Source organism: Protopterus annectens, chromosome 8.part0 (genome assembly GCF_019279795.1).
Source record: "Protopterus annectens isolate FY-2018-M chromosome 8.part0, PAN1.0, whole genome shotgun sequence".
In the NCBI taxonomy this organism is placed as follows: Eukaryota; Metazoa; Chordata; order Ceratodontiformes; family Protopteridae; genus Protopterus; species Protopterus annectens.
In genome coordinates, this window is record NC_056741.1 from 1036988002 (window position 1) to 1037009708 (window position 21707).

General features: G+C 38.0%; 1 protein-coding gene across 2 annotated transcripts in view; it reads right to left on the minus strand.

Annotated features, from left to right (window-relative positions):
- Positions 1-21707, minus strand: part of LOC122809207 (chloride channel protein ClC-Kb-like) — a 1320353-nt gene that overhangs the window by 334655 nt on the left and 963991 nt on the right. For both annotated transcript variants that reach the window (XM_044080518.1, XM_044080517.1), the window contains one exon: positions 9818-9901. In XM_044080518.1, coding sequence (XP_043936453.1) covers positions 9818-9901 — 84 coding nt within the window. The remainder of the gene's footprint in view (positions 1-9817; positions 9902-21707) is intronic.

The following is a 21707-nucleotide window of genomic DNA, read 5'->3' on the forward strand; positions in this document are numbered from 1 at the left end:
CTGCCACATATTGTAGTTATTTTACTGCCTGCCTGCACTTTAACAAAGTCATTTTTGTGATTATATTACCTGTTTAACTGTTGTAGGCTACACACTCAAGTGTGATAGCCATTTCTGTGCATTTAAAGTGTTTTTTTGATTGTATCTGCTTTATTTTCTGAAAAAAAATATACTTGTTTTCCCACCTTTCTAAGCTAGTATAGTCCAGTTTTCAGGTTAGTGCTGAATTCAGGGCTGTGTTACAAGTTTCTGTGTTTGCCCATACCTTACTTGGATAGAAGGAAGTTTCTCTGTTCACTGTGAGAGAGGGAGCTTTGAGCAGCCTATCTGTCCTTATACAGCTCAGTAAAAAGAAGAAGAAAGAGATTAAGTATGATTTTTAAGTTTTTTTTGCTGCTGCCTTTGCCTTTAGCACCTAAAACCACCTTTTTCTAGAGTTTCTGTGCATTTAAAGTGTTTTTTTTTGTTTTTTTTTTATTAAAAAAAAAAAAAAAAAAAAAAAATATATATATATATATATATATATATTATTGTTTTTTCCCACCTTCTAAAGTATAGTATAGTTTTTTTCAGGTTAGTGCTGAATTCAGGGCTGTTACACAAGTTTTCTGTGTTTGCCCATACCTTACTTGGATGAAGGAAATTTCTCTGTTCACAGCTTTGAGCAGCCTATCTGTCCCTGGAGGAGTCATTTCAGTCCAGAAATTAGTAGTTTATTGACCATTTTGGGCTAATTTCTATCTCTTTCATTTCCCTGTTATAAAACCCGCATTTGCAAGGTTTTTGTGCTAGTATACAGCTCAGCAAGCTCCTGCCTGGTGCCCTGCAGAGTTCTACAGCAGCAGAAAGACAAAAGAGAGACTTTGGAGTGATTAAGTAACATTTTCTGCATTTTCTTGCTGCCTTTAGCTAATTCCACCTAAAGCGTTGATTTTCTAGATTTTCTGTGATTTAAAAAGCTTGTTTCAGCTACATATTGTACTTATTTTACTGCCTGCACTTTAACAAAGTTGTTTTTGTGTTTAAATTACCTGTTTAACTGTTGTAGGCTACACACTCAAGTGTGATAGCCATTTCTGTGCATTTAAAGTGTTTTTTTTTATTGCATCTGCTTTAGTTTAAAAAAAAAAAAACTTGTTTTCCCGCCTTTCTAAGCTAGTATAGTCCAGTTTTAAGGTTAGTGCTGAATTCAGGGCTGTGTTACAAGTTTCTGTGTTTGCCCATACCTAATTTCTATCTCTTTCATTTCCCGGCTATAAAACCCGCATTTGGAGGTTTTGCGCACTGGGCAGCACCAGTTAGCTAGGGTATAACTATGCCCGGCTCCACAAAGTCTACTCTTCAAATTTTCCCTTGGAACTAGACAAACTTTCAACTTAAAACCATTCACTTCTCATAGCGGCACTTGCTCAAAACTCATAGCAAGCACTAATAAACCTTAGCACTAGATCCCCCTATACTGTAGAGAAGGACAATGGTCTCTATTCGACCTTACCAGCCAATCAGTAAAACAGTTCACTGTACCTATCCAGGCATGTCCAAAGGGCAGTTTCAGGTGTACTCTCTGGTCCAACTGGTGAATCTGGGCATTTTGAGGCAATGTTACAATTGCCTCATGTACACAGACAACCCTCTCCTTCTTCCACCAAACACTAATACATGCGAAAGATGCAATTATACAGCCAAACTGGAGGCTAAGCTCTCTCAACCCAAAACTGGACCAGGCAGTCAAGAGGAGAAGGAAATTACTTGCATCACACCACCAGTCTCACATAGATCTATGAAACCAGCACCGGCAAAAAACACACATAAATACACAAAAACATACACGGAGGCTCTAAATAAAAATCTGCAAAAGCAACAGAGACCTTCAAAGCAGACATCCAAGCAACCTACAGCCCCTCCAACACAAGCCATGAAACACTCACTAAACAAAACCATTGTGCCACACAACCACAGCCCTTAAGGCAAAATAACATACCCAACACACTAGTAATAGGTGACTCTATAGTCAGGCATACTGACATCCCACTCACCAGGCTGAACAAGGAGAAGGTTACTGTTAGCTACCTGTCGGGTGCCAGGATCCGGCACATAACACAAGCACTCAGGTCACTCCAGAACAAGTACAAATATGACTCTGTCATTGTCCATGTTGGTGTGAATGACCTGAGCTGAACCTCCCTGGACTACATGAAAAGAGACATGGAGGAGCTCTCTGATCATGTAGCCCAGACCGGTATGACCCTGACCCTGAGTAGCATCCTGCCCTCACCAAGAATGATACCATGGTATACAGAAAAAATTATGAATTTCAACAATTGGCTAACCTTCTGGTGTCATTCAAAGGGGATCCAGTGTCTGTCAGCCTGGGATGACATGCGCGACAAGCCACACTGCTTCACTAGAGATGGCTTGCACCTGTCACCCTTAGGCTTTTGAATACTGGCCAAGGCTCTTGCTACCCCCATAGTGCTTTTTTTAGGCAAGGCTCAAAAGACAAACCCACCGCCGTAAATAGCACAAGTAACAAAAATCTGAGGGTAATGCTACTCAATGCCAGAAGTCTAAACCTCAAAATGCAGGTACTCGAGGCACTCCTCAGTATGGAGAAAATCGATATATGTGCAGTAACAGAAACCTGGTTTAAGGCTCCAGAGAGCACCCCAGCACTACCAGGCTACAACTCATACCATAAATTTCGCCACAAAACCTGGACCAAAATGCAAAAGGCAGGGGAGGATCCATATTCATCAAGGATACCCACACCTCCAGGTTAGTGGCACATCACGATATTTCAGAGATCATCCACGTGCAACTAACAATGGGCAAAACTGCTATTCAAATTATAGCTTGCTACAGATCACCCACCATGTCCTAGGATCCCCACTCTGCATTCCTGGAAACACTAGGAAACATAAAGGTCCTACCAAACAACCTGATATTAGGTGATTTCAATTACCCAAACATTAACTGGGAGATCTACAAACTCCCTTGCCCAACATTTCCTAGAACTTATAAACTCAAACGCCCTGGATCAACTGGTCAACACTCCCACCAGAAGTGACAACATATTGGACCTGGTCATCACCAACATGGGTGACCGGTGTTCCACACCGGAGGACAACCCCCCGCTGGTTAGATCTGACCATAAACTAATCACTCTGGATATCCACATTCCGCCACCACCCACAGTCAAAGAAACCACCGTGAAAAACATTTCAAAAGCAAACTTCATGTTACTTAAGACCAAGGTGGGAAGTTTAAAAGCCCCCATGCTAAAGAATAACGCTGTCTAAACTGCAAAATCCTTTACTAATGCACTCTACGGGCACCTACAAGAATGCATGGATCATGCTATCCCAAACAAAACCAAGACTCACTCCTCCAATTAAAGGAAACCAGTCTGGTGGACCCCTGCCATAAACAAGCTATACAATAGAAGGAGGAAACTAGTACAGAAAAGAGTAAAATGCCAAGAAGGGAAGACATCCCTGATCAGTATCAGCAAGAAACTCCGTTTCATCATAAAATCATCCAAGGCTAGCTTCAAAAGAAAAATTGCCATGGACTCCAAAGATAACCACAAGGCATTCTTTAGCTATGTCAAGAATCTAAGTGGCAATTTTCAGATCTGCTCGGAGTTAGTGAAGAATGGCACAAAATACACTGAACCGACCGGTATAGCCAACATCCTGGCAGACAGGTTCAGTGCAAACTTCACCCCCCTCTCACCCCCAAAAGGGCCCATAACTATACCAGAAGAATGTAGTGCCCCTGAAATCACAGACACTCAGGTTAAAACAGCCCTCTCCAAAGCCAAAAACACAGCATCAATGGGGCCAGACGGTGTCCCAGGCTGCATCCTACATGAGCTCAAAGATGAACTAACCCCTCACCTAAACACACTGTTTAATCTCAGCCTCCTCACAGGCTACATGCCCACAGAGTGGCGCACAGCAATGGTTATTCCACTCCACAAAGGTGGAGCCACAATGGACCCCAGGAACTATCACCCTATAAGCCTGACTAGCTTGGTCTGCAAAGCTATGGAGTGCATCATCATGGATCTCATTAACAGAGACACTGGAAACCTCCAAACACTGGACCCTACCCAGTTCAGCTTTGTTAAGGGCAGATCATGCCTCCTAAACCTGGTGGACTTCTTTGAGACAGTTACCAAGGCTATAGACGAGGGAAAGGTGGTCCACACAGCTTACCTAGACCTCACAAAGGCCTTCGACACTATTCCACACTCAGGTATTATAGACAAGCTCACCAGCCTGAACATAAACCTCTACGTCACGAGATGGGTTGCCACGGATAGAACCCACATGGTAAGAGTTGAGGGAACTAGGTCTAAATCTAAACCGGTTACAAATGGCATTCCCCAATGCTCAGTCCTAGAACCCCTCCTGTTCTGCATATACTTCTCAGAGGTATAGGCAAGCACAGGAGTATTATGGCTAACCAAGTTCACAGACAAATGCAAACTAGGGGCTATAATTGACTCTCCAGCTGACACAGACATCCTCCAAAAGGGTCTCAATGAGACAGATGCCTGGTGTCAAAACCATGGCCTCAAGCTAAATGCCAAAAAGTGCATAGTCATCCCCTTTGGAAAATACAAAGTACCCACAAACTACCACATAGGTGGTAGCCCCTAAATACGGAAGACGTAATAAGGGATCTGGGGACCCAAGTAGATTGTAACCTCTCCTTTGATAATCACATTGCCAAAGTGGTTAGTAAATCCTTCAATGTGGCCCACCTAATCACAAAAGGGTTTGCATCCAGATCGAAAGAGGTCATTGGGCCCCTCTATGCATCACTCATCAGACCCATCATAGAGTACAATGCCCCATTTGAGATGTACCTTATAAGACACCTACAATAACTGGAAAGACCACAGAAGTACCTCAGCAAGAGGATCACTGGCCTCAAGCAGATACTCTATGCAGCTCAACTGAAGAAACTCCAGCTGTACTCGGTTGCATACCACCTACTCAGAGGTGATCTCTGCCTAACATACAAGGCCATGTCCAACCCAGAACTGATGGACATGCTCCACCTAAAGAAAACATTATCCCCTCGAGCCCCATGTTCCAGGGATCTAAACCTCACCACAACAATAAATAGGATGTGCTGGAGGGATAGATTCCTGTTCCAGAGACTTCCCATGCTCTGGAACAAGATTCCAATCTACATTAGGCAGAGCTCCTCGCTAACACTCTTCAAGAGAAACCTTGACGAGTGGATGGGAAACAGAAAGTTTTCCCCAGGGATCACTTCAATGGCTCTGCTGGACAGAGGCACAGGGAACTAATCTAAGGGGGTGGCGAAAGCCAGCACATTCCGGCTAGGCTTATAAATGCCTTTGGGCAGATAGCCTAGTACCTACCTATGAACCTATGAAATTGTCATCTCAGACAGTTTACTGACACTGAAAGATGAAACCTAACTATACTCCAGCTTACATAGATATTACTGGCATGGGCACTGGTGAAACTAACTGGGGAGAGATAGGTTTGAGTGTCCAGATATGAGCGTCCATTTCAGACTGACACATTTTGTTTTGGTGATGGAGTTGGGGTTGGGGATGGGAGTAGGAGATGGAACAGATTCCGGTTATGGAGCTCCATATAAGAAAGGGATTGATGTCAATCCATCCGAGGCAGTTTTGAAGAACTCAAATAAACCAAAGCCAGTTCCCTAAAACCACCTTCTGCAAACATTGAAACATTTTTTTTTGCAGGGGCAATGTGGGTGACACCTCCATATCCCTCAGAATTATATATACCAACTCTGAGGTTGCGTAACAGTGGAGAAAAATGCATTCTCCACTTCCATTGAAGGTGATTTCTGTAAATTGGCTTTCTTTTCTTTGCATTCACTGAAATTGCCTTTGATGGATTGACATGCTGCCATAAGAAAGACATTAGATGTGCACTATGCCCATGTGTGTGTGGGATTCTAGGGCAAAAGGACGGTCAAAGTGAGTATTACACTATACTGAGTACAGCAGGTATGATGAAATGTTGGCAAACAGATTTCATTTATTTATTATATCTTAATTAATATTTGTTAACCAGGGACATGGACTAATCTGACACAAAACATGAAGCTCAAATGATTAAAGTAAAGCATCTTACAGAGTTTTGTGATAGCATACAACAGTAGCAAACATATATAATACAAAGCAAAGTAAACAAAAGTTACAAAATGCAAGTGGCAACTATACAGAAGGTAGATGATCACGGATGTATAAAATGAGAAAAGACAGGTAGGAAGAACAAAGACTGCCATAAAATCACAGGTAGGCCTTATTCATCTTTATAAAAATGAATGAGTGATCAAGAGTAGCACATGCATTTGTAATCCAAGAAGTTTAAAAGCAACTAATAATGACAGGTGGAAGTAGCAGGTGTTAACCAGTACGTTTGAAGTAGTTGCATTTGTTTTCCTTGATTAGATGGGTAGAAATAGACTTCTTCAACAGTTTCATATTGACTATTTAATGGTTTCAAGTATGGAGTTCCAGCTTGATAGAGAACTTTTATTAAAGGATCTTTCACAGGTAGTAAGAGTATTGGGCCACCTTAGCAATTGTATGGAGATTCTGAATTTCAGAGGAGTAGTAAGGATTTTTGATAATTTATTCAGAGCTAGGGGACAGTATCTATGACTTAAGAGTATGGACAATGGCATATTAAGGAGAATAGTAGCCCTAGCACCAACTGGTAGCAATTTGCCTTTCTATATTGTAAAAGAGTAATGTCATCTTTGTTGGAAGAAATAATACATCTGAGTATTCACTTTTCTGTACTGTGGAGTTCACTGGTGTCTTGTGTGCACCCAAGGGCAATGATTGGAAAACAATATTCTAATCTAAAAATTAGTACATTTATGTCTATGGAGTGGATGGTTTAGAGATGACTAAATTTGAGATTTTATATGATATTTTGACCTGAGATATTAGTGTTGTGGAATCAATGTTCTTGTGTAAGTTGAGTTACTGGTCAGATAGAAGGCCTATATATTTTAGTTTTTGACCCATGGAAAAGGGGTATCTGCAGGATTAGTGATAATGATACTTTGTGAAAGTGATAGATGGATATTGGTACACAATTAAAAATCCACGCAAGCCAATGGTGACTGCAGATTAGCTCCTGATTCTTGTTTTCACTTACCTAACATAAGAAAAGATTATTGAAAGGTATTCACCTTAGGAAGATGGTGGTTCTCCTTTGGGAGATGTTAGTGCTAATGCTAGACAGGACAGAGAAAGAAGTAGGCCAACAGAGTTCTAGGGGAGGATTGAGTTCAATGCTGATAAAAAAGATAATGCTAAGAGGAAATAATGCTATATAATTAGAGTTCAAAATGGCTTGTGAAGTACCAGAAGGGTACATGCTATGTCAATTATTTTACTCAATCTCTATAAATAAACATACTACAGTTATGAAAAATTGCAACTGTAATACTGCTTTGAAGTCATGTTTTCAGTACCAGCAGTAATCTTTTCTGCCCTTGAAACTCGCATTAATTGAAATGGCATTCAAACCCACATTCAAAGAAAATTTATCTGTCCAGTGCAGGGTTAAGTTTACCTTTGGGATGTTTTCAAAGCACAGGCCCCTTGTGCACATTTTTAGGGCCATGCATGCATGTATGATGTCATAATGGTTAAGGTGTTTACTTGGCAAATACAAGGTGCAGGATTTGATTCTCATGTGGGGTAATTGGCTAGGCTTAAAATGACCCACAAGGGGCAATTAGCCTAGTACTAATCTATGTGTTCTTTGATTCACCTTCCTGATTGTATTAACTTATATTCCTTGTATAATACAACATCACCTGCTAGATGTTTTAAATATGCAGTTTTGAACATTTTTTTCCAGTAAACAATGAAACAAAACATATGAACCAATAATGACACAACTGCCCATTTCAGAATATTTCAACCATAAAAGGTCACTAAAACTTCTGTCATTACAATCCATCAATATCAGTCAATAAACACAATCTCTGCAGAAGTAAAAGTCATCTGAATAATACCACAATAAAGAGATCTGTAATTAATGAAGAGGTTACTACTAGCAAATAACTTTATATTTCAGTGTTTCATCTACAAATTCCATGCCTGCTGCCTTGAAGAATAAATTGCCTATGTTACATATTAAAAATGTTAAGATGGTAATATTGCAATAGGAAATGCCTGGCAAACCAATAACAGGTTCCTCATTACAGGGCATCTTATCCAAAGAATGACACAGTATTGCAGCATCCCCCTTTAAGTAGAACACAGCATCTTCAATCCTCCTACATGTTATTGGAATAGAACCCACAGCCTTCTGCATCTAATGCAAGTATAGTAGCCATTGTGCTACTAATACTCATTTCACAAACAGGGATGACAATTTGCAGAAACAAAACAGTTGCACATTGAAAACAGATTTAGCATGAGCAGCAGTGAATGTCTCTTCCATTGAAGATCACAATTCCTTGATAATAAACTGAAGCTCACAATTCCTTGATAATAAACTGAAGCTCACAATTCCTTGAAAATGTACTGAAACACAAAATTCCTCAAAAAATGCACTGAACACATAGTCTGGTATTTCATGTAGAGCATTCAGGCTCTTCTCTCCTGTAACTAAGATACAGGGTTTGAGCCTGGTTAAATTAACTAACCATGTTTTCCTAAAAGGGCATTACACACACTTGCACACAGAGAACCTTAACTTACCAGTTGTGCTTCCGATAACATTTTGTGGAAGAAGCAATAATGGAATGGTCAGAATGGTTTTGTCTTTAAATTATGTGTGTAGACATGGAATAGAAGGAGCAAGCAACAGCAGCACACACCACAAGACGTAAACATTGCATGCAGAGGGCATTCTTAACAACAAATGCCCTTAAAGAAGGCTTGCAATTTTTTAATTATAAATTAAAAAGTAAATGCTGTGGCAGCCCCCAGCCCCCACCCACCCAGTCAGTGGGACCCTCCCAGACAGCGGGGCCCTAGATGACTGCTTAGGTTGCCTAGTGCTAGATCCAGTTCTACCTACAACACTTTATAAAAGCCCCAAAGTGCCAAGTAAGATGTAAATGCACTCAATAACATGCACACTTCAAACCTTATGGTCCTTTTAGTATACCTTATGATAAGACTTACCACGCTACAGTTTTTATGCTACGGGTAAACTAGCTCATTTTAAAACAATGATTCATATGTAGCTCAAGCTCCATAACTGCAAAAACATATAAATCATTGGAAAGAACATAGGTAATAGGTTTCTCCTTACACAGTGATATAATGTCACCTCTGATGTGACACATTGCACATTAATATAATAGCATGCCTGACATAGTATACTCTATAGTCATATACATTGATACCGCATATTTAATTATAGTACTCTCTCCCACATTTCCACAAACTAATCCATGCTTTAACTTTAACAATCTATTACTTATAATACGTTAAACCTATACCATATTTACCTACATTAAGTGGAACTCGATGCATGCTGTCAACTTCATTTTTAATGAGCAGTTCCACTGTTTGCATATAACTGCTCAAATTACAATGTAAAATGAAAATGTGTACCGCTGTATGTTCGACATAGGTAATACCTATCTTTGTGTATATCTGGTTCATGGCTGAAAAGGATCCCTGAGAAGTGCCCTCCAGACAGATCAGTAAACATAAATAAAATAAATATAAAAATAAATAATTCATAAACAAGTACATAAAATATACTATGACAGACAAAACAAACAATATTTAGAGTCAGAATGTATGTATAGCTACCTGGTGTAGGGATGTCTGAGTAGAAAGCTGAAATGTTATTTCATCAATGTCACAGTCCTGTGAAAGGTCGCCACTTAAATTATTCTAAAAAAGACACAAGAAAATAAAAACTTCATTGTTATACATGCATTTCCAGATTTCTGTTTCATGTTATTTTGTAATAAAACAATTTATGTGCTACATATAATTATGATGATGTCAATAACTGGTTGAATAAAAGCACGTTGAATTCTTCTAAATCCCAAATATTTGAAGAAAAAACTATAAGGCAGGCTGTCAAAACAGCATTTCTGGCAAAATGTAAAAACATAGAATTGCCTTTCAGTGTGTATAGGAGATTTGTACCCCATACTCTTATTCAGGAAAGAACCCCCGGGCCTCCCTTAATTATTTAACATTATATAATAAAGGCAAATTACTATTCAAAAACAAGCATACTGATTGGACAGTGCAACCAGCACGTCCCTTGAAAACAGACCAATAGGAAAAAGTCCAGCTGCTGAAGTACCACTGAGTGGCTCGACTTTCTATTGGCATATGCTGAGGGACACAGTTCTGCAAAACTAAGGAACAGAAACCTACCTGATTTTCCTTGCATTTTTTTATGCTGATTCAAGTGCAAATCTCTACTTTTTTTCTTTGAACAATTAAAAAGAAACAGCAACAGAGGCTCTCTTTTCTTTTGCTTCTCTTGCACCACATTGATACACTAAAGCGTGAGAACATAAGCCCCATACTCGTGTGCAGTGTATCAGCATACAGAAGACAATGCAGAAGACTGAAATGTTGATATACAAAGGCATTATCTAAGAAAGGTAAGCAATTTCTTTCTTAAATAATGTCATTGTAGAATAGCAATAATCTAAGCTTCACCTCTTGTGATCCAACCACAACAACCCTGGGTAAAGCATGATATTCCCACACACAGTCGTGACTTATTGCTAAACTATAAGACCACTGCAGCTTGTGAGAATGAGATGCAATAACTACAGAGAATTAGCACTTCCTGTACCAGATGAGATTAAATGAGAGTTATATAACTGTATTTTATGAAATCATATGAGCATGAAAAAGCATATAATTTAAATTAATCAGCAAGTAGTAAAGTCAGCTATCCATCACTGGTAAAGAAACAAATTCAACAGTGAATATTATTATACTTTTAGTCAGAGAATTTTTATCAAGACTTTTTGTGTATTTGAGAAAATGAAAGAACAGGGCAAAACTGTAAGTTGAGAATTTTCTTTATTTATGACAGATTCAATAAATATGCCGAAGTAGGGTCTCCTTTGAAAAAAAAAGAGAACCAGTAACACTACAGATTCATACATGGGTGTGTGTGTGTGTGTGTGTGTGTGTGTGTGTGTGTGTGTGTGTGTGTGTGTGTGTGTGTGTGTGTGTGTGTGTGTGTGTGTGTGTGTGTGTGTGTGTGTGTGTGTGTGTGTGTGTGTGTGTGTGTGTGTGTGTATCTGTCTGTGTCTGTGTGTCTGTCTGTCAGTGTAAACTATGACAAGGTCTTTGAGAGATGGGGATAGCAAGTTACCTTATTTGCCTCCTGAGGAATCGGTATGTAAAAGAAGAAAAAGCAACAATTGAAACCAAGTACTGAAGTACTGAAAAACTCATTGGTTTAAGGCTGAAAAAAGAGTGCAACTGGACTATATACCGTCACTCTACCTTTTCAGTTTGTAAGCTGAACAGATCATGTGAAATTCTTAGTTAAACAAATCAAATGCTGGAATCAAAATTTAAGGGAGAAATATGGACAACCTCAGATATGAAGGTAATGCCACTCTAATGGCTGAAAGTACGGAAGAGTTGAAGAGCCTATTGAGGAAGATAGAAGTAGGAAATGTAAAAGCTGTAATATCATACAATCTAACCCTATCAGTTCTTTGCAAATGCATGAAATTAATACATGCTTACTGTTTGAAAAAAAGACCTATGGCAATATATATATATATATATATATATATATATATATATATATATATATATATATATATATATATATATATATGTGTGTGTGTGTGTGTGTGTGTGTGTGTGTGTGTGTGTGTGTGTGTGTGTGCACGTGTATGTATGTATGTATATATGTATATATATATATATATATATATATATATATATATATATATATATATATATATATACACACACACACATATATATATATATATATATATATATATATATATATATATATATATATATATATATATATATATATATATATATATATATATATATATATATATATATAAAGAGAGAGAGAGAGATGGATATGTAGATATGTATTAGAAGATTATGATGGACTCTGATTATAACCTTCATTATGAATTCAAGACACAGGCGCCAAGAAATTTACATTGAAAGTGAAATAATATGATTCCCTGCATCTTGCTCAGGTGGATTTTTCCCATTATCACCCAGAATTTGGACCTCCCAACACATTTCAGTAAGTTCCTAACACATTCCATTTTGTCAACGCTGAATCTAGCAGCTTGGAGGACATAACTCTAATACTGCATTATATCTGTTATTTTAAGGACAGGCTGAAAATCATTATGAAAGCTCAAGTATAACAAAAGCCTCCCATACCAAGAGGAAGAGGTTTTTCCTGACATTCCAAAGGTAGAACCTACAGGCAAGAAAGTTGGGCATACCTACAGTTCTTTGGTATCTATCTGAGCTTATCTCTACTGTCTTAGCTTACATATCAGTAAAAGTAAACCATTTAACCATTTACATCTCTCTGAATATAGACCACCCTGGCATCTTAATTGCCAGTCAAAAAAATTCTGAAGGGTAGCCAACAGCTGAGACCTCTCCAGGGTGGATCATGGTACCAATCGGTGATTTCAGTTTTATGCTAAAAAAAACCTTCTCACACTTTTGAGACAGAAGATATAGATTTTCTAAAAATGTTTTGCGATATTTGTCAGGAACGTATCCGAATACCAAGTCTTGATGTATTAAGAAATCTTCCTTGTATTCCACAAGGATAAGATTGCCATGCACACTGACTCCTCTTTAATACCCAAAGTCATAACAGAAGTGTCGATGATCACTAGTCTATCTAGTCACCATTGTTCTTTCTATACCCCCGGAATAAAGGGAGACAGATTCTGCATTCCTTAAAATGTTCACCGGCAACTAAGATACTACTTGAATAGGACTTAAGACATCATAAAATCATGTCAACTGTTTTTTTGCTTTTGCTGAAAATAACAGAAGACTTACTATTTCAAAATAAACTATTTTCAGATGGACAGCCCATTGTTTTCTTCCACAGAGCTTGAGATGAGCCTTCATAAGGGAAAGTCCGATTCACTTGTACAATATAAGCAGCTAGTGTTATGGCTTTCTAACAAGAGCTGGTGCTCAGGATATTTTGGATGTAGTGGCCTGGCCCTTTGGTCCATACATTTTCCAAATATTACAGATTAGACCTTTTCTACAGTGAAAGAGAAGGGTTCAGCTATGCCATTCTGAGAGGCATGTTACCCTCCCCCAGTTTGCAGTAGCTATCCTCCTTGGCTTTACTGGGAAAAGCACTGGTAATTTTCTTTAAGATGATAACTGCAGCTGTGACCAACATAATGAACACAGTACAATTATATTACCAACTTCCTATAATTCTTGTTGTTTGAATGTGGCTGTTGCTAAAGTTCTGATTATCCCTCCATCCTATTTTCAGAACAAACAGGGACCACAGTGGGCATTCCTCTTTCCTCATCCCCTTTGCTTGGTCATGCTTGGTCTCCCTAGTTGTTGCTAAAGTGTCCCAAAAATGGAAGGTGTTTGAGGCCCTATGCAGGCCTTCCTGGTTTGGAATGAATGACATCATGAGATAGTGGTAGATAGGGATGCTGGGACAACCTGCTCTACCTTGTGAGGAAGCAAGAGAGAACAGGAGATGGTATGGGCAGACATCTAATTTATTATTAGGCACTTGAGAATGGCCACAAAGAAGGTTAAATCACTCCAGCTGCAGAGAAGGTGTTCACCTCTGAAAGTCTGCTTGGATGTCAGACTTCAGCCTCTGATAACTTTCCTTAAAAGGTGATAACTATTCTATTCTACTCCTGGCAAGTTGGTAACATAACTGCATTATCCATGGGTTACCATTTTCTCTAGTAAGTACATTATCATATGAGTCATGAAACTAGTGACAGGTTACATAACTGGTAGCAAAGCCTGGAGTGTGAATACTTGCTGAAGCAAGACCAGCCAAGCATGCACCATCATCTGAACATAAAGTTGGTTCCTAAGTTTTAAATTACAGCTGATAACCACTACATTCATGGCTGATTACTCCCCTTTCAACTGCGCACCTATAAATATGCTGTGCATTGTGTAGCTCAGGGCTGCACACATTGCTGATAAGTCTTCTGCATGTTAGTAGCCTAGTACAGTTCTCCTACTTTTGTTGTCTGCAGGGAGAGTGCAGGCACAGCACCAAAGGTGTCATACTGTTCTTCATGCTCTAGTTGTAATCAGGGCAAGGTCAGCTCTCCATCTATTTTACTAGTTAAATGAGTTGGATCATGTCTAAGGCAGAGAAGCCATATCATAAATACTCAAACGTTGCTCTGTCAAATCTGTAGACAGCAGCTCAGGTGCTTTAATGGTAAGTGACTGTATAAAGCAGAGGAACTTGGGATTTAATTAACTTTAATAATGAGAAGCCTCTGTTCCGTGGGAAGGGGCAGGTCATCCAATCCTTAATATGCCTGTTTTAAAATTTCTTGCATGACATCTGTGTTAACTTTTTATGTTTTATATTAAAACAGATTTTGTCCAGTGGACTAATGCAGTGTACATTAGTTTTGCTTATATCAGTCTATCTGTCTATATATAGAGAGAGAGAGACTAACAAGTATTTGACACAAAAATGTGTTATTCTTACAATTAATTTTGCTATTAAGAATGACCCTTTGAAATTTTTCCTGAAGCTGAAACTCCTGACATGACATTTTACAGTCTGAACCCACATTGCCTTACTACCTGCATTAATGTATAAGCTACTATTTTTCCAAGTACAGCATCAGTGGAGTCATATCCTGTAAGAAAAGTTGCCAGCTATGTCTCACGGTTGGAAAAACTACACTGAAAATTAACGTGTGATGATTTATTATTGAAATCATATAGCATAGATAAGTAACTGTTTTTCTAAAGATGTACAGGTTTTTTTTTGACTGGTCAAAGTGTTTTGCTAGCGTATGTCCATTTTTGCTACTGCTTAAGTTAACAAAATTTTGTGGATGTCTTTATGAGGAAAAACTTCACCGATAGTACAACTTCTTCCAGATTTTCCCTGTTAGGGGTTGCCAAAGCGGATCACCTGTCTGCTCATGATTGGCAGTGCAGTTTTATGGTGCCGAGTTGTCAGCCTAGCACCCAAACTTCCGTGGAAGGCACATACATGCATGCACTCATGCCTAGGGCCAATTTGGAGTGTCCAATCCACCTACAGCATGTCTTTGGGATGTGGGAGGAAACTGGAGCACCCGGAGGAAACCCACATGACCACAGGGAGGACATGCAGACTCCACACAGAAGGTACCCCAGCCAAGGATTGAACCTGAGAACCTCTTGCTGTGAGGTGACAACACTAACTGCTGCACCACCTTGGCCAATACTACAACTGAAAAGTTAAAAAAAAATGTCAGCTTTAACATCAGGAGTGTAACCAAACATAAAATAATCTGTAGAACAGAAATGCAAGAGAAGTTTAATAATATGCTTCAACTCAAGTTGTTTTTGGTAGGCAAGACAAAATTATGATATTGCAGTTTATGCATCCACTTGGACTTCTTACATGTGGATACCCACATACAACAGAAATGTCTTCAGCTATTATTTGCATATTACCAATGAGTTCATGTTATATATGGGAACCGTGCATGATCTATTAAAAAATAACTGTATTCTGATGTGTATTCAGAGTATACTTCAATGCCACTGCAGAGCAGTGTAGTATATTATGCACACAGTGTGCAGGTATACAGTGCTGATACCACAACTGAAATGAATATTATATATAGTCAAAATACTTTAACTAAAGTTCCACCAATTACTGTTAAGCTAAGAATATGTAATTAGCCTTTTTGATTTATTAAAGTGTCTGCAACTGTGAGTTTTATATGTTGCCATAGTAGCTAAGACATCATTCTGACAGCAATCTGCAAATGGCTAATAGATAAAATTAGATGAAAAGTATAAACCAACTAGAGAACAGCTGAAATCTTACTGTAGGAATGAGAGTAACACCCTAGGGAGAAAGTGTTGTACGCTTCAACACTGATTTGTTGGCCTATTCTACTCTGTCACACTCTCAATCTAACTAGTCAAAGAATCTATTTAGATCATGAGCAGGGCAGAGTAGAAAGTCAACAAATTTTAAAATATACAAAAAAGCTGCAGTTGAAAGAGAAATCTGAGTTGATTTCTTTTTCTTTTTCTGTGTTAGTAGCAAAACAACCAGATTTTTTTTCTAGTTAAAATTTCCTTGATTTTACTGAATGTTCATGTTTTGCTGGATATGCTTGCCTGGCTGCATCTCATAATTATTTCAATGTTCTTGTAAACCACTGCCAATCACATTCATTCAAAACTGCCAGGCATTGGAGCATGCCACTCAATGTTTCCTGATTTTGCAGAATGTCCTTGATTTTGCTTCATAGTTTTGCTTATATCCAAAGATTAGAGCTTCATACTTCTTATTGTTCAGAGAATGTATGCTGATACAAAACCTGATGTTCCATTAAGTTCTTCAGTGCATTACAGTAATATTTAAAAACTGTCCCTTATTTTGAGCCTTTGTCTCCCCCTCCCTCTACTGTTTCCATGTAACAAAGCATAAATGTGCTATCATTTTTAATTGCAGTCAGACATCTGAAGTACAAACAGAAGTATCCGTTATTGCTGGGTTGGGGTGGGAGCGGTCTTGTATAAAGTAACTGACCCTCTTGTTGTTTTCTTTTTTCAGTTTAAACAGTCACTATCTGGCTTTGCAGGATTAGTGCACATTTGGGGCTGACTGTAGAAAGTAACTGACCCTCTTGTTGTTTTCTTTGTTTAAACAGTCACTATCTGGCTTTGCAGGATTAGTGCACATTTGGGGCTGACTGTAGAAAGTAACTGACCCTCTTGTTGTTTTCTCTGTTTGAGCTGACACTATCCTGCTAGTGTGTTAAGCATCTTGGAATACTTTAATGTATATCTACTGTATACATGGAATACAACTGATATACGATACATGTCCATCACTTTTTATCATAAACATCTGAAGTACATACAGAAGTAGCTATAACTGCTAGGTGAGGGTGGGACCTGTTGATGTAACTTACTCTAAACATCTCACACCGTTTTCACTAGGTTTGGGTATATCTTTGAATGGCTTACAGTGAGAAAGGAATGCAATATTCAGCAAGGGGGAATCCAGTAAAACAGCAACCAATGAAAAATAAATCCAAGAAAGTGGCAAAACCAGGTGTTCAGGGGGAAAAAAAGCAAAACTAAGCATAAGTAAAATAGAATACTCAGATTCACACAAACTGAATCATAAAGTAGCTTTTGTTTTGAGTGTTTTCCTCCCATAAATAAGGACTTCTTCAGAAAAGCATTGCGTGAAAATGACACACAAATAAACAGGAAGTATAAACAGGGTGGAGGCAGACAGCTAAAGACATAGCTTATTGTCTCAAAAACGTAAAATAGGAGATATACAAATATGGTCATTAAGACCTGGTGGAGTATCACTATTTAAAATAATTTGCCAGAATAATTCCCTGCATAGCAGAACAGTCACCCAATAACCACACCTAACATCTTTCATTACTTTTTCTAAGGTTAAAAAGTAAATTTATTAAAATTGGTGAAACATATCAAATGTTTATATAATGCATTTTTCATGTCTCCTTTATGAATGTTTAAATGATGTTTGTACAATCTTTTCTGTATGGGATGTGAATTTTTTCCTATATAAAATGAGGGACAGGTGGTACAGATGAAAACATAAACAACACCTGATGTTTTATAGTTATTCTTCCCAATACAGGGAATAACCCTTAGATAATTGTTAAAAACAATGTTTGAACCTTCAGAAATAAACCGACTACTGGAAGGACCATATTTTTATACATCCATTTAAAACACCCCTATGTATCTATTGAAAACTACCCCCATTGCTAGTTTTGGATTTGAATTTGGATAAAGGACCCAATTTCTAGAATTCAGACCAGGTGTCCTGTATAAGCTTCCAAGTGTTCTTAATGATGATGCCCTGTGGATAAAATGTTTCAGATGCATAACACAAAGTCATAGAACAACCAAAATTCTGATAATTTACTTTAGGGGAGGGGGGTCTGAACCAGTGCTTTAATTAAAATAGGAACATATTTTGAACATCTTTTTAACTTCAAGAAATTCATGATTTTATCAATCAAGGGCAGGATAATTACAAGCAACAAACATAGATTTTAAAATGAAACATTGTTGTAAAAACTGGGTGTCCTCAGAGATAATCCTAGACACCCTGATAAATTGTCCCTTGACTATGCCCCTTTTCTGTTTCACAGTATGGGTGCTATCAAAATGCAAACAATTATTTGAGACGCAGGCTTTCTGTAAATGTACAAACAATAATGGTCCATGTCCTTTTATAGTATATGTCCAAGAATGGAATTTGCTAAGTTTCCATGTGGAACTTAAAATCTAGGAAGTCTGTAGTACTCCTGAAATACAGAAAATCAGTTATTTGGGGGATCCTTACCCCCCTTCCAAATGGAAAAAATGTCATCCAAAAATTGGATGTAAATTTTGAGATTGTGGTAATACAGATAGCGCATAACAAATTTTGTCACCCAGTAGCATAGGAAGATGTTGGCAAACAAAGGGACACAGGCTGACCCCATGGAGACCCTTGTCTAAAAATCCCACTTCAAAAATGAAAAAAATTGGATTTCTGAACAATTTCCATAAGACAACAAATAGTGTTAATGTTCACAATATATAAAGTAGTAGCTGTAACAAGCATATCCCCGAACCAGTACATGCCAGGATCCTGGGAATGGCAGTAAAAATGTCCTTCACATCCTCAGCAACCAACAAGTCATTTGAGTCATAACTCACAGATCTGAGTTTATCCAGAAGGTCCCATGAATCTTTCAAGACAAGAACAATTTATTTGGATGTCTAAGATCATCTCAGAGAATGACCAGTCTTTACTACAATGCCTCATTTTAAAATCTATATTTGTTGTTTGTAATTATCCTGAATACTTGACTGATGACATCATTTATTTACTTATTTACATTTGTTTACCGGGAAAGGTCCAACGGGGCAGGATTGCCCATTTTCAGTGGAGGGTCTGGGAGAAAAACTCCATACAGTAATATATAAGATATAAAAAATACAGTATTAAATACAATATTAACTACAGGAAAAATACAGTGATAAAATAGACAGTAAGTATAGGCAGCATACAGTAAAACCTCAGTAATAATAATAATGCTCAGTGAACTATAGGCAATAGAGAGTACAACATTTTCATCTTGGACAACATTTGCAGATAGATGGATGTTTTTGGCTGGGCTAGAACATACATTTAGGAGAAACAGTATTGAGACTCATGACTAGTGTTTGGCTGGTGTAGTACATGCATATAGCAGAAACATAATTGAGATTCTTGACTGGATTATACATTTGATAATTATAGTTCAATTCAGTGTTTGGTGGTGAAAGTATATGATGGTAGTATAAGTATATACACCAGAATATGCAGTAAACTGTAAGAGTAAGCAGCACTAATAGTTGAAATAAGAATGCCATCTGATTTATGGAGTAGTACAGCTAAATGAGGTAAGATAGAAGAAGAGGAAGTGTATTTAGAAGGGTTTGTACGTATTATTCAGGGCTAGTACATGTGCAAGACCATGAGTTATTTAAATGTAACTTAAGAAGGCACTTAAAGATGACAAGAGGGAGTGCATTCCAGGTTTCTGCTACAGTAGTAGCATAGAGAGAGTCCCCCGAGTTATATTTGCCTTTAGTTATATCAACTAGTGCTTTATTGGTACTTCTTAGTGGTTGATTGCTAGCATAGTGGTGTAGGAGTCCCTGTAGGGCTGAGGTTTTCTTAGGGTGATAGAGGATTTGGTGGGCCATGGTACGTTGGTTGAAAGTTATCAGGTTTGGTAATTCTAGCCAGGGTAGCTTTCTAAAGGATTTGCAGTGATGGTGTCTATATGGTGATTCAGTAGCAAATTTTGCTGTTTTGTTACAGCAGATAGTTAATACACAGTAAGTGCTTTCAAACAAAAGTTCTTCTTCAGACTGATAAAAACAGAACCATAAAACAATATATTTAAATAATTATACAGCCAGTCAAAACATTTAAACAATCATCTATGCAAATCTCTAGATTTCAAGACAGGCTTCAAAGAAACCTTGTCATTTAACCCTGGTTTCCTGTCAGCACAAAACTTGAGAATCCAATACAATTCCCTTTCTTCGGTAAAATTACTAAAATCACTGCCTCATGGTCCTTTATGTACTGTCTCTACAACTTTAAACTTAAAATTGTGAGAAGCCTGACTCTAACACATGTTTAGCAAGAGCATTAGCCAAATCAGCCTTTTTTATGGCATACTTATGCTCCCAAATTCTCTCATAGAACATTCTATTGGTTTTAACCAAATAAACATTTTCACATGCTACACATGTTGCTAAATAAATAATATTTCTAGTTTTACAGTGTGCATGAGACTTAAAAATAAACTCTTGCTTGGAAATAGGATGTATAAAAACATCAGACGTTTCTATAGATGGACAATACTTACAATTCCCACAGGGAAAGGTGCCAGGGGTCTGATGCTCGCCAAAGGCATCACTTTGACAATGTTTGTAATCTCTATAGCAGCGCCTTCTTTTTAGCGATCTTTTATTTTTATAGCTATAGAGGGGTTTAGCACCCACAATATCTTTGATCTTGTCATCCGTAGCATGGATACTCCAGTTTGTATACAACACTTGTCTTATCTGCCTAAAATCACTTGCATATGGCAAAACTAGTGGCACACGCTCATTGACCTTTCTAGTTGCATGTGACGATACCTCAACTTCCCTCTCAGAAAAATAGGGAGAAGCTACAGTAAACCTCAGATTCTTAACTTCCTCAGTCATAGCTGTGATCTCATTACTATTGTAGCCTCTAGAGGTGAAATCACAGGAGAGTCTCTCAAGATCAGTAATGAAACCTTCTGCAGTATTATTTAAATGAGAGATTCTCATCCCCTGAGTTTTGATAACGTTCCTATATACATGGGAAAGATGCATACTATCAACTTAAGAATAATATTTCTTCTGCAAGCCTTTCTGTACAGCCTAGTGACAAACGTTCCCACTGTGTTCCTTTACACTTGCACATCTAAAATCATCACTTCTGTAGAAGATGCCTGACACATAAATTTTAAGGAGGAAGTAGTACCATTTAAATAATCAACAAATGCTGATAGCTGTGGCTCATTGCCGTCCCAAAGCAAAACCACATCATCAACAAATGTCCTATAAAACAGCAGCAAAGACATGTATACACTGTTAAATACATATTCTTCCTCCCACTGAGCCAACACCATGTTGGCGTAGCTATTGGCACATGAAGTGCCCATAGCTATGACAACTTTCTGTAAATAGTAACTATCCTGAAACATAAAAATATTATTCTCCAGTACAACTTCAACAAAAAGGCATATAAGATCAATCTGTTTAACACCAAAATTACTATGTGTAGTCAAAAAAGACTATCATACTAATGCCTTCCAAATTCGATATACAGGTGAACAAAGACTCAACGTCCAATGTAACTAAAAGACAATTGCTCAAG